The 16,577-nt window shown below is 35.8% G+C and overlaps 1 protein-coding gene across 1 annotated transcript in view; it reads right to left on the bottom strand.

Annotated features, from left to right (window-relative positions):
- LOC108363387 (uncharacterized) overlaps positions 1–16,093 on the bottom strand; it is a 36,878-nt gene extending 20,785 nt beyond the window's left edge. Inside the window, exons 1-9 of the mRNA XM_017616737.1 lie at positions 16,084–16,093; positions 12,806–12,880; positions 11,037–11,228; positions 10,768–10,962; positions 9,000–9,274; positions 8,616–8,770; positions 7,369–7,531; positions 1,139–1,228; positions 756–838 (exon numbers count right to left, since the gene is read on the bottom strand). Coding sequence (XP_017472226.1) covers positions 756–838; positions 1,139–1,228; positions 7,369–7,531; positions 8,616–8,770; positions 9,000–9,274; positions 10,768–10,962; positions 11,037–11,228; positions 12,806–12,880; positions 16,084–16,093 — 1,238 coding nt within the window. The remainder of the gene's footprint in view (positions 1–755; positions 839–1,138; positions 1,229–7,368; positions 7,532–8,615; positions 8,771–8,999; positions 9,275–10,767; positions 10,963–11,036; positions 11,229–12,805; positions 12,881–16,083) is intronic.
- Between the last annotated feature and the right edge of the window lie 484 nt (positions 16,094–16,577).

Below are 16,577 nucleotides of genomic sequence, written 5' to 3'. Positions count from 1 at the left end.
AAAAAAAAAGTTGCGGTTTTCCGGCGAGATTACCAAACCTAGTATATTTTAATACTTCTACCAAAATATTTCTGAAAAATATTAAGATTTACGTGAGCTGGACCGGTTTGAAAATACCTCTAAAAATGGAGTTTTTTACCTTTTCTACTATGTTGTAAGTTTTCTCTCGCGCTGCTCGAAGAGATTCTTTTCATAGCCAAAATTTGTTTAATGTGATTACAGAAGTTGATATGGTATCGATGGGAATTGTTATCCTCCTATTTTCTTTATATATAAATACATATTTACTCTTTAGGTACATCTATCCACTTTAATGTAAAGTGTTCCGTAAATTCCGTGTTATAATGGAATATCAGCTTTAAAAGAGAACCAGAAACAAACAGCTGATTGCTCCCTGTTCAATAAACATACCTCCAAGTCAAAATTAAACATAACTAGCAGGGTTGCATTGAGAATCTGACACAAATTAATTTCCAATTAATAATTTAAATTTTTTTATGATAAATTTGTTCTTTTCATTGCATAGACACTCCGAACCTCATACGGCTTCGTATACCAAATAAAAGACACTGGTATTTTTTATTTGCTTTAGAATGCTGCCTAAAGATTCAAATAAAGTCTTTTAAAGACTGTGCAACTCTACGATTTAAAAGTTTTACTTAAAGTCTTGGTTAAACATCGAACTCTTTCACATTAAGTAGTACAATACATATTTATGTGGGTATGCAGCGCATTGAATTGCTGAACTTGCTGCTCAATATTCGTAACAATCGTTCACTTTGTCTTCTTTATTGAATTGTAGCAAAACCAATTCGTAGGTGACAATGCTGCCGGCTACCTGCGAAGAAGAAATGAGAATCATGCAATAAAATACAATAACCGATATCAACAAAACCAAATAAATTGAATACCTAAATGATGATGAAGACATACATATGTATATTCACAAGAAAAGAAAGAAAGCAGTTTGATATAAGCATATGAAAAAGTATGCAGACTAGCTATGAACACTGGAAAAAATGTGAATTACTGCAAGCATTTTCGAAATTTTCAATAATTCTTGTTGTTATCTTGCAATACTACGAGTATTCAGCGTGTTTGAGCAATTCTCAATCAATACATATTACATGTTACTTACCGAGAGCACCAGCCCACGAGTCAAATGAAAAAATTTCATGCCCGATAGTGCAACCACGTCTGTGGTCACTTCTTCCGAAAAACGTTTAAGCTGTCAGCATATAATATGCATATGTATGTACATATGTGGGTGTCAGCGCATGAATGTTTGGCAATGCAATTTGTGTGAAAAGTAGAAAAAAGACAAGATGGAAAATACAAGAAGTAGTTTTTAAGCAGAAAACACAACCGACTACAATTCTCATATACAAATTTAGGAGTACCGTTAATTTCTTCATGATCCAATGATCGGATCTAAACTATATTAGCGTGGGACCACTCCTGAGACATCACTTTCCCCATAGAAAAATAATTATGGAAATCTGTTAATGTGGTGCAAAGTTATTCGGTAACATACATTTAAAAAAAATTATTCCGACGAATTGATAACCTCCTCCTTTTTTTGAAGTCGGCTAAAAAGAAACAAGTAATAGGCGAAACGAGAATGAGGGACAAAGAATGTGCTGATATTTAATACCCGGCAAAAGGATGTTCAAATCCAAGCTTGTCAAAGACTGTTTTGATGTACCACGTCACTGTAGAGGCAACGAAAAGGAGGTCATCAAGGAATTAGTACGAAAGATAGTTACATGTCGGTTCAGACGTGAACTCTAAGAAGATTAGCATATTCATTTTATCGCGTTAAAGAGAAGTGGATAACTTATTGGAAGCATTTCTTCATATAGAAGAAATACACTGCTCTAAGGAAGTCAGTGAGTTACCTTCCAGTTCTCCATAAATGGAAGTCTCACCTAGATAAAGCTATTCGAAGGGGTTTGTCTAGTAATGGGGTAACTCTCCGCTTTCCAGACATTCGTTGAGCACATCTGAGTTTAGTTGGGAGTTGGTATAAGTCGAGGCCGATTCCTTATGAATGGCGTTTATGGTCTATGGGTCGTTTTATTAACTTTAGCGCCTCGTCCGTCAGTTCATATAGATGCGTTCTGACGTACCTAGGCTAGGGCTTTGCGTCTAGTAGGGCTTGCACATCATAATGTTGTTGCTCCTTGACTAGAGGGGACCCTGTGTCGGTCCGGAGTGCCGCTGTTTGGCAGCCTGTTTCTTTTTCCACTGCATCCTGCTACTTACTCCCGGACGATCACACGTCCGTTGGGACATTTTGTATGCTGAAGGCTCCAATACTGGCCAGCACGTCGGAGCAGGTACCTATGGAAAACAACTCAGACGGATCCTTTTCATTAGTATGAGAGAAGTTAACTCGATCATTCCCGCCAAGGTGTATGCCACTCTGACTGCAGGGCTGCGCTTCTTGCCGTGAAAATAAACGAAGTGCCCGCAAAGCTGGTATGAGACTGCCCTCAGCTTTTAATACTCATCGTATCTAGGAACCGGGATTACCACATTAGGTAATCGGACCTCATGCTCGCCAAAAAAAAGGCGCTGCACAGAGTTTCATAGACCCAGCAACCTTTTAAACAAATACGGTAGGTAACATACAAGCTAACTCTTTTATCAGAAATATCAACTATGAGAATCGAAGCGTCCATTAACTTCAATAGGAAGCAAGTTTTTGATTTTCTTACTGGCTACTCTAGGATAACTAAGCACTTGTTTGTCAAGGAGTTTTTTATTCTGACCAGTGAAGATTGTATCACAAGTAACAGTAACTACAAAGCTCTAACTAGGCCCAAACTTCGCCTTCAGATACGTGGATCAAAGAAGGCCTCCAAACAAATAGAGGCATGTTAGAATAGATTTTCTCACTAGCGGTAACTTCCTACATGTAGCTGCTCTACATGTAGCCTAATCTAATCTAATGTCCAGACTTGGCCAGAAAAAGGTTAGTTCCTTTTAAAACATACATACACATATACATAACTAGTCTTTTATAATTAGATACTAGTCGCTCAAGACCCGTTTAGCTCTTATTAAGAAACCCGAAGCCATTTTGGAGACTGATGCTGAAGGACTGTGGTACGGAAGATCTTTCGGGTCACAGTAGTACCAAACCATGGTGATATTGCCGTCAGCTGTCTGGCGATTGCATTGTTTAGGAAGACCAAGATTTCGAGATTGATTCGCTAATTTCAACGAGCAACCGCCGAAAACCATGAAACGCACAACCTCAAGGTTTTTGCTTGCCAGTGTGAACCGAGATCGGTTTAGAGAACTTCTTTAGCTCAAACGACCGCAATACGGCATTTTGGTAGGTATTTCGGCAGAACGCTGCACATAGGGATGTTTGGCCGATTTAGTTAAACAAAAATGTTGCTCAATTAGTTAAGTGAATTGCTGCAATACGGGAATCAATGGAAATGGGTTTGAAAAGGCTTTATCTCTAAGCAGCCTCCCAGGGTTTTCACTGGTTCAAAAGATCAAATTCAACTGTAATTTAGGGAATTAGATAATTCTAATAAGTACACCTGCGTTCAACTAATTAGAAACGAAATTCAAAATGATATTGTTTGCAAATTATGTTTATTTTTTTTGTTTTTAATAATCTTCATATAAAATATAATTCAATCTGTAACGGAAACCACAAAAATAAAAGTTTCAAAGCTTGCAAAAATTGCAAAAAAAAGTTAATTTAAAAAAGTTGTCATCAAAATTTCTAAGTTTTTAATCAGTATATTTAGTAGAGTTTCGTGTATGCAGTTCTGTAGCCCATTTAATTGTAGTCTAAGAAAGTACAAATCTGAAGTCGTTAAAAATCGCCGTTGATTTTTTGAATTTTTTTTTTGTGGAGGGTATTGCGCATTTTCTTCCATATAACACATGATCAATTTTTTTTTTTTATATGAAATAAAATCCGCAACACCCTCCACAAAAACAATTCTAAAAAATCAACGGTAATTTTTAGCGACTTGAGACATGCATTTAGAGGAAAACAAATGTTTATTCCGAAATATATAACATAGTTGGGTTCGCCTAAAATTCCCGCAGATTTCCAGCAGCAGGACCGAAAGGTCCTAGAGAACATGACTTTTGCTTATATCTTGAAAACTGTTTTTTTTTTATTAAATGGATTCTGGATGGATATTCTGGTTCAGCGGTCTCAAATTTATTTAAAAAAAGTTTAATTTTAGTATTAAAATTACACATGAAAATGTGAGACATAAATTGAAATTCAATGGAAAAATATTAAAATATCACAAATTCATGAAAAAATATGCTTTTTCACTACAACTTGTAGGTTTTTGTTTTTAGATTGATACGTGGATACTTAAAACAAAAAAGTGGATACTTTTGGATACTTTTTAGGCAACATTTTGGATACACTGGACATAACTGTTGGACTCAACAGTTGTCAATAAACTAAATAAAACTATTTTTTCATTCTCTTCGCCTTACATAAATTGTAAAATTTCTATTTTATACAAACACCTCCCAAACACAATAACTGCTTCAAGAATAAATCTCTTTAGTAAAATCGATTGCTGCATAATTTCTACAGAAGAAATGCTATTCCACTTTAGCGGCCAGTCGGATAACCATTGCAATGAATGCCAGAAAAAATGCAGTCAACTAGGTGAGGAAATAAAGAAAGAACAAGTAAGAGCAGCGCTGTCTTCGGCTATGCCGAAGGCTTCATACCTTTCATGAATATCTGCAAATTTTACTTCGACAGATTACTGCTTTTGAATACATCTGCATACATCGATAGAGGAGTTACATACCTATATAACAAATCGCATCTGAACAATCAGAGGTATGGAAGATATACCTTATATTAGCACCAATCTAAGTTATTTTCACTGCTATGTGATCGGTATGTAAACCGGTAACACAATTTATTGAGTTTCCTACATAAAGGAGATATATCACAAAAACTGGTATCTGAACAATCAGTGGTATAGGAGATAAAGTTTATACAGCATAGATTTTGACGATTTTCTCAGTAGACTTTGTATTATTATTTATAAAATATCTTACGAAATTTATCGGTTTTAGCTGTTCAAATAAAGGAGTTTTACAGTAAAATCCCATATCTGAACAATCAGATGTATGAAAGATTCATATATGTTATAGTGACCCGATCTTTGTAATTTTCACTGTAAGTATTCTGTTGAGAATGGGTGCAAGTACTGCAAAATTTCATGTTCCCAGCTGCATAAATGCAGAAGTTATAACGAAAAATCTCATATCTGAACAATCAGTTGTATGGGAGCTATATGTTATAGTGGTCCGATTCTTCCGGTACCGACAAATGAATAATATATTATAAAAATACACCCACCTACCAAATTTTATCCGGATATCTCGAAAACTGAGAGACTAGATTGCATACAAACAGACGGACAGACGGACATGGCTAAATCGACTCAGCTCGACGTTCTGATTATATAAGTATACATTTTAATGGGTCTATCTCTTTTTATTCTGTAACTTACAGACATCGGACCAAAGTTATAATACCATTTCATGCTCATGAAAGGTATAAAAAGGAAATTGGAGGTTGAGCTAAGTCAATGTGGAACTGTTGGGCGCCATCAAATTACAAGTGTATTAAGCCAATCAACATTTATGGCCAGATAAAATATACAAAGTAAATAGAGTGGAAAAGGCGTAATGCGGAAAAGTGCAAGGTGACAACAAGAAGACGTAAAGTTAACTTATACGTATCTATTTATTTATGTACGAGTACTAGGGAGTAAATTTTATCACCGCCATTTGAAGTGCTGCTTCAACGTTTATTGAGTGGACAAAGAATTTTCAGTACTTATTGCTATCGTTGATTAAGAAGTTTAAGAGTTATAAAAATGTTGACCTATTACGTGTGCTTTTAAGGAAAAAAATAATAATAATAATTTTTGCCGTATTTATTTTTAATCATATAACTTTTCTGTTTGTTTTATTTTTATAGAATTTTTTTTTTATGTTATAATAAATGCTTATTGTCTATGAGGGCTAGAAATATCTTTTACCATAGCTACTTTTATGATATTGCTCTAAGTTAACGATGCATATGTATGTACATACTCGTATGTATCTTCATTAAGGGGTTTCAGAAACTTTTTTTTGCGAAATTCGATACGCATACCCTCAAAATTTGTTTCATTTGACCCACATTATACAGTTTTATACTTCATTAAATCTTAGATGAAAATTACCATTAATTTCTTGTGATTTTATTTTACCGACGGTGTTGTGGTTTTATTCCATTTAAAATTAAATTGTGTTCATCCGTTATTTGGAGGTAAATGTTCTCAAAAAAAAATCTAAAAAATCAGCAGTAGTTCCTGGAAAATTAAAATTGCACATTATTACTAAAATTAAGAGGACTATAAAACTTTATGCTCAAAAAAATTTAAGCACTTCTGAGAAAAAAGTTTTAAATTTGGATGAAAGTTTTATAAAATTTGTTTCAGTGCTCTATAAAGTTTTATTTTTGGGTTTATATGGTATTGGTGAGGGAATGGACTACACTTCGTCGTTCGTTCATTCAATAACAAACACCATACTAATCCATATTTCAAACTTTGTGCAAAAATTTTAAAAATTCAGAGTATTTTCACCCACACTTACACTTTTTTTTAAGAATTTTTAGAAAAGTTTTGCGTATGCAGTTTTATAGCCCATGCGTTTGTTGACACTGTTGATCATTTTCTTCCATGTAAAAAAAATTTTCGAACATACTTTTTTTGGAAGAAAATGAGTAATAGCGTCAACAAACAAATTTTCAAAAATCAACGGTATTTAGTAGCCATATGAAACTCGCACTTTATTATACTAAAATTGCTTGGGCTATAAAACAGCATACGCAAATTATTATTTAAAAAAAGTGTTAAGTTTTGGTGAAATTTCGCTGAATTTTTATAATTTTTGCACAAAGTTTGAAATGTGGATTTGTATGGTGTTGGTTATAAAATGAAGTATATTTTATAATACCATATTGGTTTGGAGACAAACCAGCTTTGGCGTTTTACCATCTTCAGTGTATTTTATCGTTCTCGATAAAGTTGACACAACGCCGAAACCGGTTTATCTCCAAACTAAATTTGACAAGGGACGACGGAAAAGCGTTCCGCAATACATCGTTTCTTCCAGTGGCTGTACCGTAAACAGAGAAAATATGTCAAATAAAACTGGTTAATTTAAAAATGGGGAACCGGTTTTTTCAAATCGCGTTTTTTTTTCAAATTATCGACTTGAAAGTGTTTGAAAGTGTTTAAATCTTAACTTAATAACAAGCCAATCATTATAAATTTTTCTAAGTTATTTCCAACTCACCTCAGGGCACCAATATTCACTCGAAATACCACGAAAAACCACAAGCGGCCGTCGCGATTCATCATTAATTTCGGCGCTGTACAACGATAGCATTAGTGTGCGCATCAAAAGGAAGCCCAGCGAGAACCAGAAGTACATAACGTGTGAATAGGATGGCTTTTTCCTAAAACGAACAAAAAAAAATTGTTTAGTGCAGCTGCGGGTATCTGTACATTTTTATAAAGAGCACTTTATAAGCGTTATGAAGCACACGTAGATCCGATACAAGAGTTGGGTGGATAAGCCCCTTAATTTACAGAGGCATTCGAATAAGATATTGAGGAATTCGTAACAGATGATGAAGAAGTTGGAAAGCGATGTACGAACTGCCAAACTGAATAGCAGCGACACCGTATAAGTTAACACCTGCTAACGCGCTCATGGGAAACATTCCGTTCTCATGTGAAATGCTGACGCTATGTCTGCAAATATGCGCGTGACAAAAATGAAAACAACGGCAGTAACGGAGTAGCGATCCACCTGCAACTGCAGTCGCTGCAACCACAACAACAACGAAAGCACTAGCAATAGCGAATTGGCGATCCACCTAAAACTACAGTCGCTGGAACAACAACAACACCAAAGATATCAACTACTACAGTCTCTGCTACAGTTGGGATTAAGTAGGGTAGAGTAAGCTTTGTCTTAATTCTAATATTCAGTCTTTTGCCAGGCTCTTAGCTCGTTACTACCGCATATGCGGAGCAAATAAAGTTACGATCAAAATAGATATCAAACCTACATAGTAGGTAGTGTTATTATTTATTCGGAACCCGAAAAGTATAACTTATACAGCAAAAGAACGATGCTGCTGTCGTATGCAGATGATATCGACATCGTCGGCCGATTCTTTCTTCTCAATTCTTCTCATGCCTTTTATATGGCGCAGAAACTTGGAGAGAGCTTTGGGAGCTTTTGAGAAGACAATTCTAAGTAAGATCTTTCGCCTTGTTCGCCCAGGTAACGAGTACCGAAGAAGATGGAATGAAAAGATCTCTCGCCTCGACACCAATGGATGGATAACGTTGGCAAGGACGCCCGCGAACACAATGAAAAGGCCATGTTCAGAAGTACTACCTGACTGCTTTCGAAAGGAGGGAGACAATTGGCTTAATTTCTTTGTCACGGCTCAAATCGACAAATGATTTAAGTGCTTTAATACCCGTACTCCGAAAAAATAACTACAATGTTAGCTTACTAATACTCACTGTAGGCTCTTAAGAATTTTTCCGCATATAAAAAATAAGTTGTTGGAGAAACATAATAGCGTAATAACGGAAATGGTGTCATCTGTAGCTTCGCATAGTTTACATAAATTGCGATAATTTATGCGATTTTCCATCCAAAATTTCTGCGTGGTTGGCTGCCATGAAAACAAGAAAGACCATACAAGTGCTAGTTAGACATAAATATTTTTAAATATGCGCCACTTAAGAAACAAGTGAAAGGTGAAAGTAAAAAAAGCAGTGAAAAATATGGGTAACTTACACTCAAATCAAAAGATGAAAGTGAAAAATTAAAGCGAATTTTCAACAGCATAATGAAAATATTTTGCCAATAGAAATTATTTAGCAAGCAACTTGACGACTTACCCGCTTGACTGCACGCAACATATGTTCGTTGAGTTGGCGAAAACGTGCCGATAGCGCCACGCTCACCGCCATCACGAAGATATCATTGAAATTCCACGCGAATGTCGATATCACATTCAAGACTTTGCCAAAGATGCCCGCCAGGTTGCTGTAGTCGAAGTAAACAAAAAACTGCGACCAATTTGAGTAGAGGAAACTCTGAATGGGATGTCCCGGTATGGCTGGACACGCGTTTACATAATAGATAATACCCAACATGCTCAGCAAATGCTCCACTGCGTAACAAAAGTCAAACAGAAGGGAAACGTAGTTAGCAGAAAAGTGGTAAAGTAACAACTCATTGCACAGTGGGCCAGTAGGCATTCAAAAACGGCCAAAGGTCAACTTAAGAATTTTAATTTTTTTATGCTAATAGCCAAAATATAAAGTATTTAAGGTAGTTTTTAGCAATTGCCTCAATATTGTGGTCGCAATTTTATTTTGATTGAAATAGTTGTATTTTAAATTTACATGTCCGATGTATACTAAAATAGATTTTTTTTCTAGAAAATAATAAATATTTTCCTTTTGTCGTTTGTTTCTTGTTAATAAGATGCAGTAATATAAAAAAATAGAAAACCATAATTAAAAATAGCCTTTGCTTAAAATAATTCGACATCTTTATTGAGCCAGGCGTTAATTTTTATGAATTGTGCTCGTTGGCGTTTAGCAGTACTCCTGTGTATCATCGCACAACACAAAAACAAAACATGAAATCTACTCTGCATTAAATGTACTTTAAGATGAATTTGCTCAATTTTGCACATTTTGAGTTTTTTTTTTTTTTCATCCTCTTCGCCGTAAGTGTTTATCACTACCTATAGAAAATTAATTCCAAATTTTTAGTTTTATGAGTTGCTGAGATAAGTTCCGATATGATGAACATAACTGACGATTCGTCTACACTTTAATTTTTTATTTAAAAACTGAAATTTTAAATTGTTTCCTTTTTTTTAATGAATTAAAAAGTTAAGAAGAACAAAAACAAATAACATACAACCAAAATACAAAACTAAGTCTAAATTCTTAATTGGTAAAAAAAATATAAGAAATATAAAAAACAAAGAAATGGAAAATACAAAAAAAAAATAAAGAGGCCTGAATTGGTAATTGGTAAAAAAAATAAACAAATTTAAAAAACAAAAACAAAAGTAAATAAAACTACAAAAAATAAAAATGAAAAGCGAAGACTAAGTTTTTAATTCGCAAAAATATCTATATGTATATAAAAAAAAGCGAAATATAAAAAGAAAAAACCGTGAAGTCTACATTCGTAATTGGTAGAAAAACTATAGATATAAAAACAAAAACAAAAAAACACTAAAAAAATGAAATCTAAGTCGTAGTGTAGCCTCCTGCTGGTGGGCTTCGGCAACTTCATTTTATGTAGGCTGACTAAGCCGTTTCGAGTTTTTTAAATCTAGCTTCAAATTCGTAATCATGGAGTAGCTAGTTTCAAGCCAATTCGATTACTTAACACCATATTGTCCGCCATATTGGATCCGCCATTTGGAATTCTTAAAATCTAACTTCAGATTTGTAATCAGTGTCCACAAAAACCCCCTGTAGCAAGTTTTAAGCCATTCCGATAAGATTTCGAATATTGACCACTTTTTATCGTTTGCTGGCCCATAGTGCAATGGCGAAACTTTGTAGCAATGAGCAACGCCAAGGGCGCATAGGATTTGTATCTTTATGTATGTATGCATGTATGTATGTATATACTCACCCACAGAGCACATAGTGGCCACCAGTGTGATCATTTTTATACGATACGCCAAAGCTGCTTTCTGCATTTCGGTATTTAAGGGCGGCAACTGGGACTCGGTACGCTCCCATTGCAGCATCAGCGCTGGCCATTTGCGTGCCAATTGAAAAAATGCTATAGAAATAACAAATATCGATACATAGAAAACGACCGCCTCTATAAGTGGGAAAGAAAATATTATAGTTTAAGAATTGTAAATTAATAGTTGGATTCATCCCCTTTCAACTTACCAACTGTGTCGAAACTAAACGATGCACGGAATGCAACAGAAATCGTGACCAAACTGGCGGGTCCCAGGCAGGCGATTACCAGCAAAGCGTACCAGGTGCGCACACATTTCCAAGAAAAATACATTTCTGATGCAGACTTTGAGAGCACACCACAAACGGGCATCAAAGCAAATAGCTGTGCCAATAGCAAAACTGTGTGAGTAGTGAAAAAAAAGTGTGCACACATACAAATACATATATGTATGAACATAATTAGGTACGACTTGAATTCTCAAAGAAGAAATATGTATTCTAGAAAGTATGAAAAATACGAGTACAAACAAAAAATTTTAATGGGAACAAGCACGTGCATTCTTTAAATGGAAATTGATTTTCTTGTTTGTTTTAAATGTATTTTTAGGTTTTGTGCCCGTCCAGCTTCAAGAAAAAACTTTTTGCATTTCTAAGTGCACGTTCCGTATTCTAGGTTTAGTTTAGGTTGGATTGTGGTGGCCGGACCGAGATGTGAGCTCCCATAGCCATTTAATTAGGTTTTCCATTGAGTTACCACACTGCATAGATTTTTCTTTGAACGGCAACTACTGGCCTAAAACAAAGTTCCGCAGTCAGCTTATATCCACTCCGGAGAATCCCTCGGGGATTCCTGAGAAGGAAGTGCTGAAATGATTCTCACCTTCATCCTCCAAGCAGCTGCGGATCCCTGATTAAGTTACACCGCGTGGTTTTCTAAAGGTCAATATCTGCAAAGAACACCGGTTAGAATCGAGAGCTGTCGCGTAGCCAGCTGCAGAAACTCCCTTCATCGCCTGCGGTTAACAACCGGCCAGGGTGACCTTGCAGCTTAGCATATCAGGGTTTTATCCCAGCACACGCTGAGCCGACTGTACGCCCATCTGTCTAAGAGCAAGCCGCAGGTTTTCAATGGAATTTCTATGTCCTCCTTATCCGAGGTGAAGTCCTCGAAGGTTCCCTACCTAGCCAATTCATCAACTCTATAATTTTCATTGATGTTCCTGTGCCCTGGGAGCCGATCAGCTTGATTTGGAAGTCTTTCGAGGCGCTTGAGTGAGAGGTCTGGCATTCCGCTGTTTTATCAGAGTAGATGTTTACACTTCTAATCGACGAAACGGCTGTCAGCTTTATGGCGCGCACCTTTGCCTAAATACGCTACAGAAATCCAGCATCCTTAACATGAGATTTGTTGAGAGTTCCTGATATAAAACACCTTCTTCAACTCTAATATCCAGCTTCGATCCGCCCATGAAGATATTTATTGGACCCGCAAAGTCAATATGTAGGTGCAACACTGAGCATAGCGTTAAGCGCCAGTGTGGGAGTGATCCGGAGCGATCCAGTGATTTTAACGAGGACAGCCGTTGGCATACCATCGAGATAAGTAGAGAGTAGACTTTTCTACGTGCTCATTTCGAGGTTAATTCGGAAAATTTTCGGGTACATTTTGGTAGTAGTTGGGAACTAGTTAGCTCAGAACTTTTTCGGGTCTAGTTCGGAACTATTCCGGCACTAGTTCGGGCCCAGTTCGGAACTTTTCGGGGTCATTTCGGGACCAGTTCGCAACAAGCTCAAAACTTTTTGTGAACCCTTTCGCGACGAGGTCGGGACACAGATGTTTGCACATTAAATTTTATGACTACCTGGTACTCATGCCTTTTTTTATTAGCACATTTTCATTAGAGCTTCTCAAATGGCCTCAATTTATTAACTGCAGTTAAAAGTTAAGTAAATTGTAATTTTTCACTTAAACTTACCGGGTCCAATGGCCTCCAAAAAGCTTCCTGAGTGTTCGTAATCTTTTTTTGTGCCACGACGAAAAATATTCCGTGCTGCAAAGATATGCAAATATTGATCAAAGTAAGACAGTTAAATACATATTTTGCGTACATATATGCAATTGTCACCTATGTACACACATATCGTCTCCTGAAATGCAAATTTTGTAACTTATAAAAAATTCAAAATTCACTTTTTGATTGATATGATGGATTTCATCGAATTACAACTCCACAAATCGTTTTATGGAAAAAGAAAATTATTAGTCACGACTTTTTCCATTTCAGTGACGATGTTGTTACGTCTTTTTGCATTTCAGGTGACGATATACTCCTTGTTGTTATACAGCAAAACCCATGTAAATCCGATTTAAAAATTTTATAACAATAAAAAAAAGTCAACAAAGGCGTGTTCTATCCCAATGTCCAGTCGTGAAAAAGTTGATAATATTTTTTTGAATTAGATTTTCAGGTACGCAGTTTTATAGCCCGTGCAATTTTATCATAATAAAGTGCTAGTTTCAAGTGGCTAGTATAAAATACCATTGCTTTTTGGTATTTTTTATTTATATTCTTTTTTTTGTTCACTGTACATTTCTTCCATATAAAAGTTTTATCGAGCATACTTTGTGTGGATGAAAATGCGCAGCAACGTTAAAACAAAAAATTGTCAAAACTCAAGGCTATTTTACAGGCACTTGAAGCCTGCACTGTATTTTACCAAAATTGAATGGGCTATAAAACTTCGTATAAGAAATTTCTCTAAAAATAGTATTAACATATTTAGTGCAGGGCATAAGGATAGCGCAAAGGGGCGCGCTTTTGAAATTGTGATTTTTTTTGTATAAAATTTTAAAATCAGATTTACACGTTTTTTATTGTAGAATATGCTACACTTTTATAAAAAAAAATTTACACTTTTAAGAGATCGGAAANGAAATTCAACAATTTCAAGCTAAATTTCATTTCCGACTAAACGCGTGAGTTGGCAATGTATGTACAATTATATGTACGTGAATACGCTTGAGTGGACAAACTATTTGTAAATACATATCTATGTATGTATGTATGTACGTATGCATTTTTGCATGCCTGCATTGTTGCAAGCGAAATGCGTAAACAGGTATGTGACCGCCCACATTGTGTACATTTTAAATAATAAAATTGATGGAATTTAAATGAATAAGTTAGTATAAAGTGTTGCGGAATTAATAAAAAAAAAAAAAACACTTATGAAAGGACAACACTAAATTTCAAATGATTAAACACCGTTATTAGTAGCAAAATGGGGCGTCGAGTTAAAAATGTTCAACTTGAACGTGTTAGCTTCAATTTTCAGCATTAAAATAACGAAAGCCATTGTACTTAATTGGCAAACCGTTGCTAGCGTAACTTTGCAAATAAAAAAATGAGAGTGACGTAAAAGTGGTTACAACTTGGAACTGTGCATAATCCTACTAAATAATACTAAATATAAATGCAAAAGAGTGTGAATGAGTTAGTGTGTGGGTAATTTTGGTACTTTTTCACACTAAATATTCTTTGATGAGGGTTGCCACGTTCTTCAAAAGTTATAATCAATTAATTAATAAGCCAAATAGATAAAATATTACAACAGTGTACATATCAAATGAAAGAGGCTGCAAAACAATTTATCTCATAAGTATTTTTAAAGGGGTTGCCAGCTGTTAAAATGCTAACTCGAATAATTAATAAGTTCACTAAAGACAACCACAACCGTGGAGGCGTCGAAACGAAGATGGCTAAAAACTATTTATTTTTAAAATATTTTTTAACAGTGTTGCCACCTATTCAAAAAGTTAAATTCAATTTAATTAACAAGTTAAGCGAAATATTTTAATGTGGATATCAAATGAGAGAGGTTTTACGAAAGCAGTATCTATTTGGCAAATATTTTTGAAGAGGGTTGCCACCAGCTTAGGAATTTAGTTGACAAGTTATAGTAAATCCCGCTATTATTATAAATGTGAAAGTTTGGAAAATTCTAAATTCTTAAATAGCCAGCTCAGTTGAAATTCACAACGCTGACCCTGTTCTAGAAACTCGAGACCAAAAGCATCTTTTTTAAGTAAAATTTATTATTTTCGGTCATATAATTTGTGTTTTTTTTTTTTGTTACATGTACGTTAAACCGAACTAAACGCCTGGCCTTCTAACGACAAATGGTTTTATGAGAAGCTTTTCAGGGCATAAATATACTCGGCGGTTTGCCATTGCCTGCAATGGAGCGGCCCTTGTAAAAGAGCTTTTTTTAATCTAGATCTTGCTTGATGATATATGTAGATGTATATCTCCGGGAAAGCTGATCCTAATAAACTAAGACGTTTTATGTATTTTAGTAGCTAAGTATTTAAAGATTACTCACCCTGTTTAGAACAGGCCATAACTCCACATAAGAAAGCTGCTCCAACAATCGCGATGTAAAACCAACGGCAAATTCCTGGCTTCAAGCTCGATTTTTCGCCTATGGCTCTCTTGCACGGCACCTTGGGTAGTGTCTTGTGACATCCCTCGAAACTTGGTTCTCACAAGTGCTCGCCGTTACTACGCTGCCGATGAACGTTTGGTTTACAAACTCGACCAAAGAGCTGTCCCCAAGTTTCATCAAGGTATTTGTTAGGGCATATTTTATTGAAAGTCCACAAAAGCTGCAAGGTAATAGTCCTTGAAGCTTAAGAATTACTCGATATATATATATATTCGTTTTGGTAGTCCTTTTGACAGCAATCGACTCAAAATAGTGAGAAAAAAGGAGATCCTATAAAACTGTTATCTTAAGATCGCGTGAAGCTTTGCTGCCTGTATATGTGTAGTTAAATTTAAAATGGTCTCTGAAAGTGATCAACATCCAGTCTACAAAAGTTTCTAGTTCCGCGGCATGCCACTTCTAAGTATGAAGTTGTGTTGTTCTGATTAGATGCGGACCTGCAGCTTTAATGGGTTGAAAGTTTCGTACAGTTCTCATAATCTTCTCTTTCGCAACAGGCTTATTCCTCATTTCACAGGAAGGAAGGTCGATGGTGATTGTCACTGTCTGTGAACTTCACCTGTTCCCGACCCGCTATGGTCCAGGATTCATCTTACTTCGACAAAAACAATAATAATAATGGTCCTATGCCTACCTCCTTACGTAGCAATAAAAGTAAGTTGCATGCCTCTATTGCCAATTACTACTAAATTAGTTATTAAAAGGTAATTGAAAAGTTATTACCTTGACTGTTAATATCCCTACTCACCTCTGGACATGGTGTGCATTAGTATCACCACCGATTGGGGCAAGTCCACCCCTGAAGCTGTCCACCATGTTACGCAGCGGCGTATGAGGAGGGCCCTTAGCCTCATTTGGAATATTAACTAAGGCCAACGCGAACAGGTTGCCTCCTATCACCATTTGTAACCATGACGTCATCATCACATATCCTTGAGTTGTTCACCAAAAATTCCTGGATGAGCGCCACCTCCACGTCTCCTCTTTAAGGACGTTCCCATAGAGCAGCCAAGGCTTCCTAAGACCCGTGGAAATTGTTCTACAGTACCTCGTTTTGGGTACCTGCCTCCTCCTCCACCTTTATGATGGGGACAGTGCGGGCGTCAGCGTTGCCTCAATACACTTTTACACAGAGAAATTTTCGTTTTCAAATTTGTGTGGAACGTTTTACTTTTAAAAACGTTTTGACCCAGGTTTTGCACCTACAATATTTATTTAAATTTTGAGAACGAAAATTTTAAA

Source organism: Rhagoletis zephyria, unplaced genomic scaffold (assembly GCF_001687245.7).
Source record: "Rhagoletis zephyria isolate East Lansing unplaced genomic scaffold, Rhagoletis_zephyria_1.1 Rzeph_scaffold_01265, whole genome shotgun sequence".
NCBI lineage: Eukaryota > Metazoa > Arthropoda > Insecta > Diptera > Tephritidae > Rhagoletis > Rhagoletis zephyria.
This window is presented reverse-complemented; position numbering and strand designations above follow the sequence as displayed.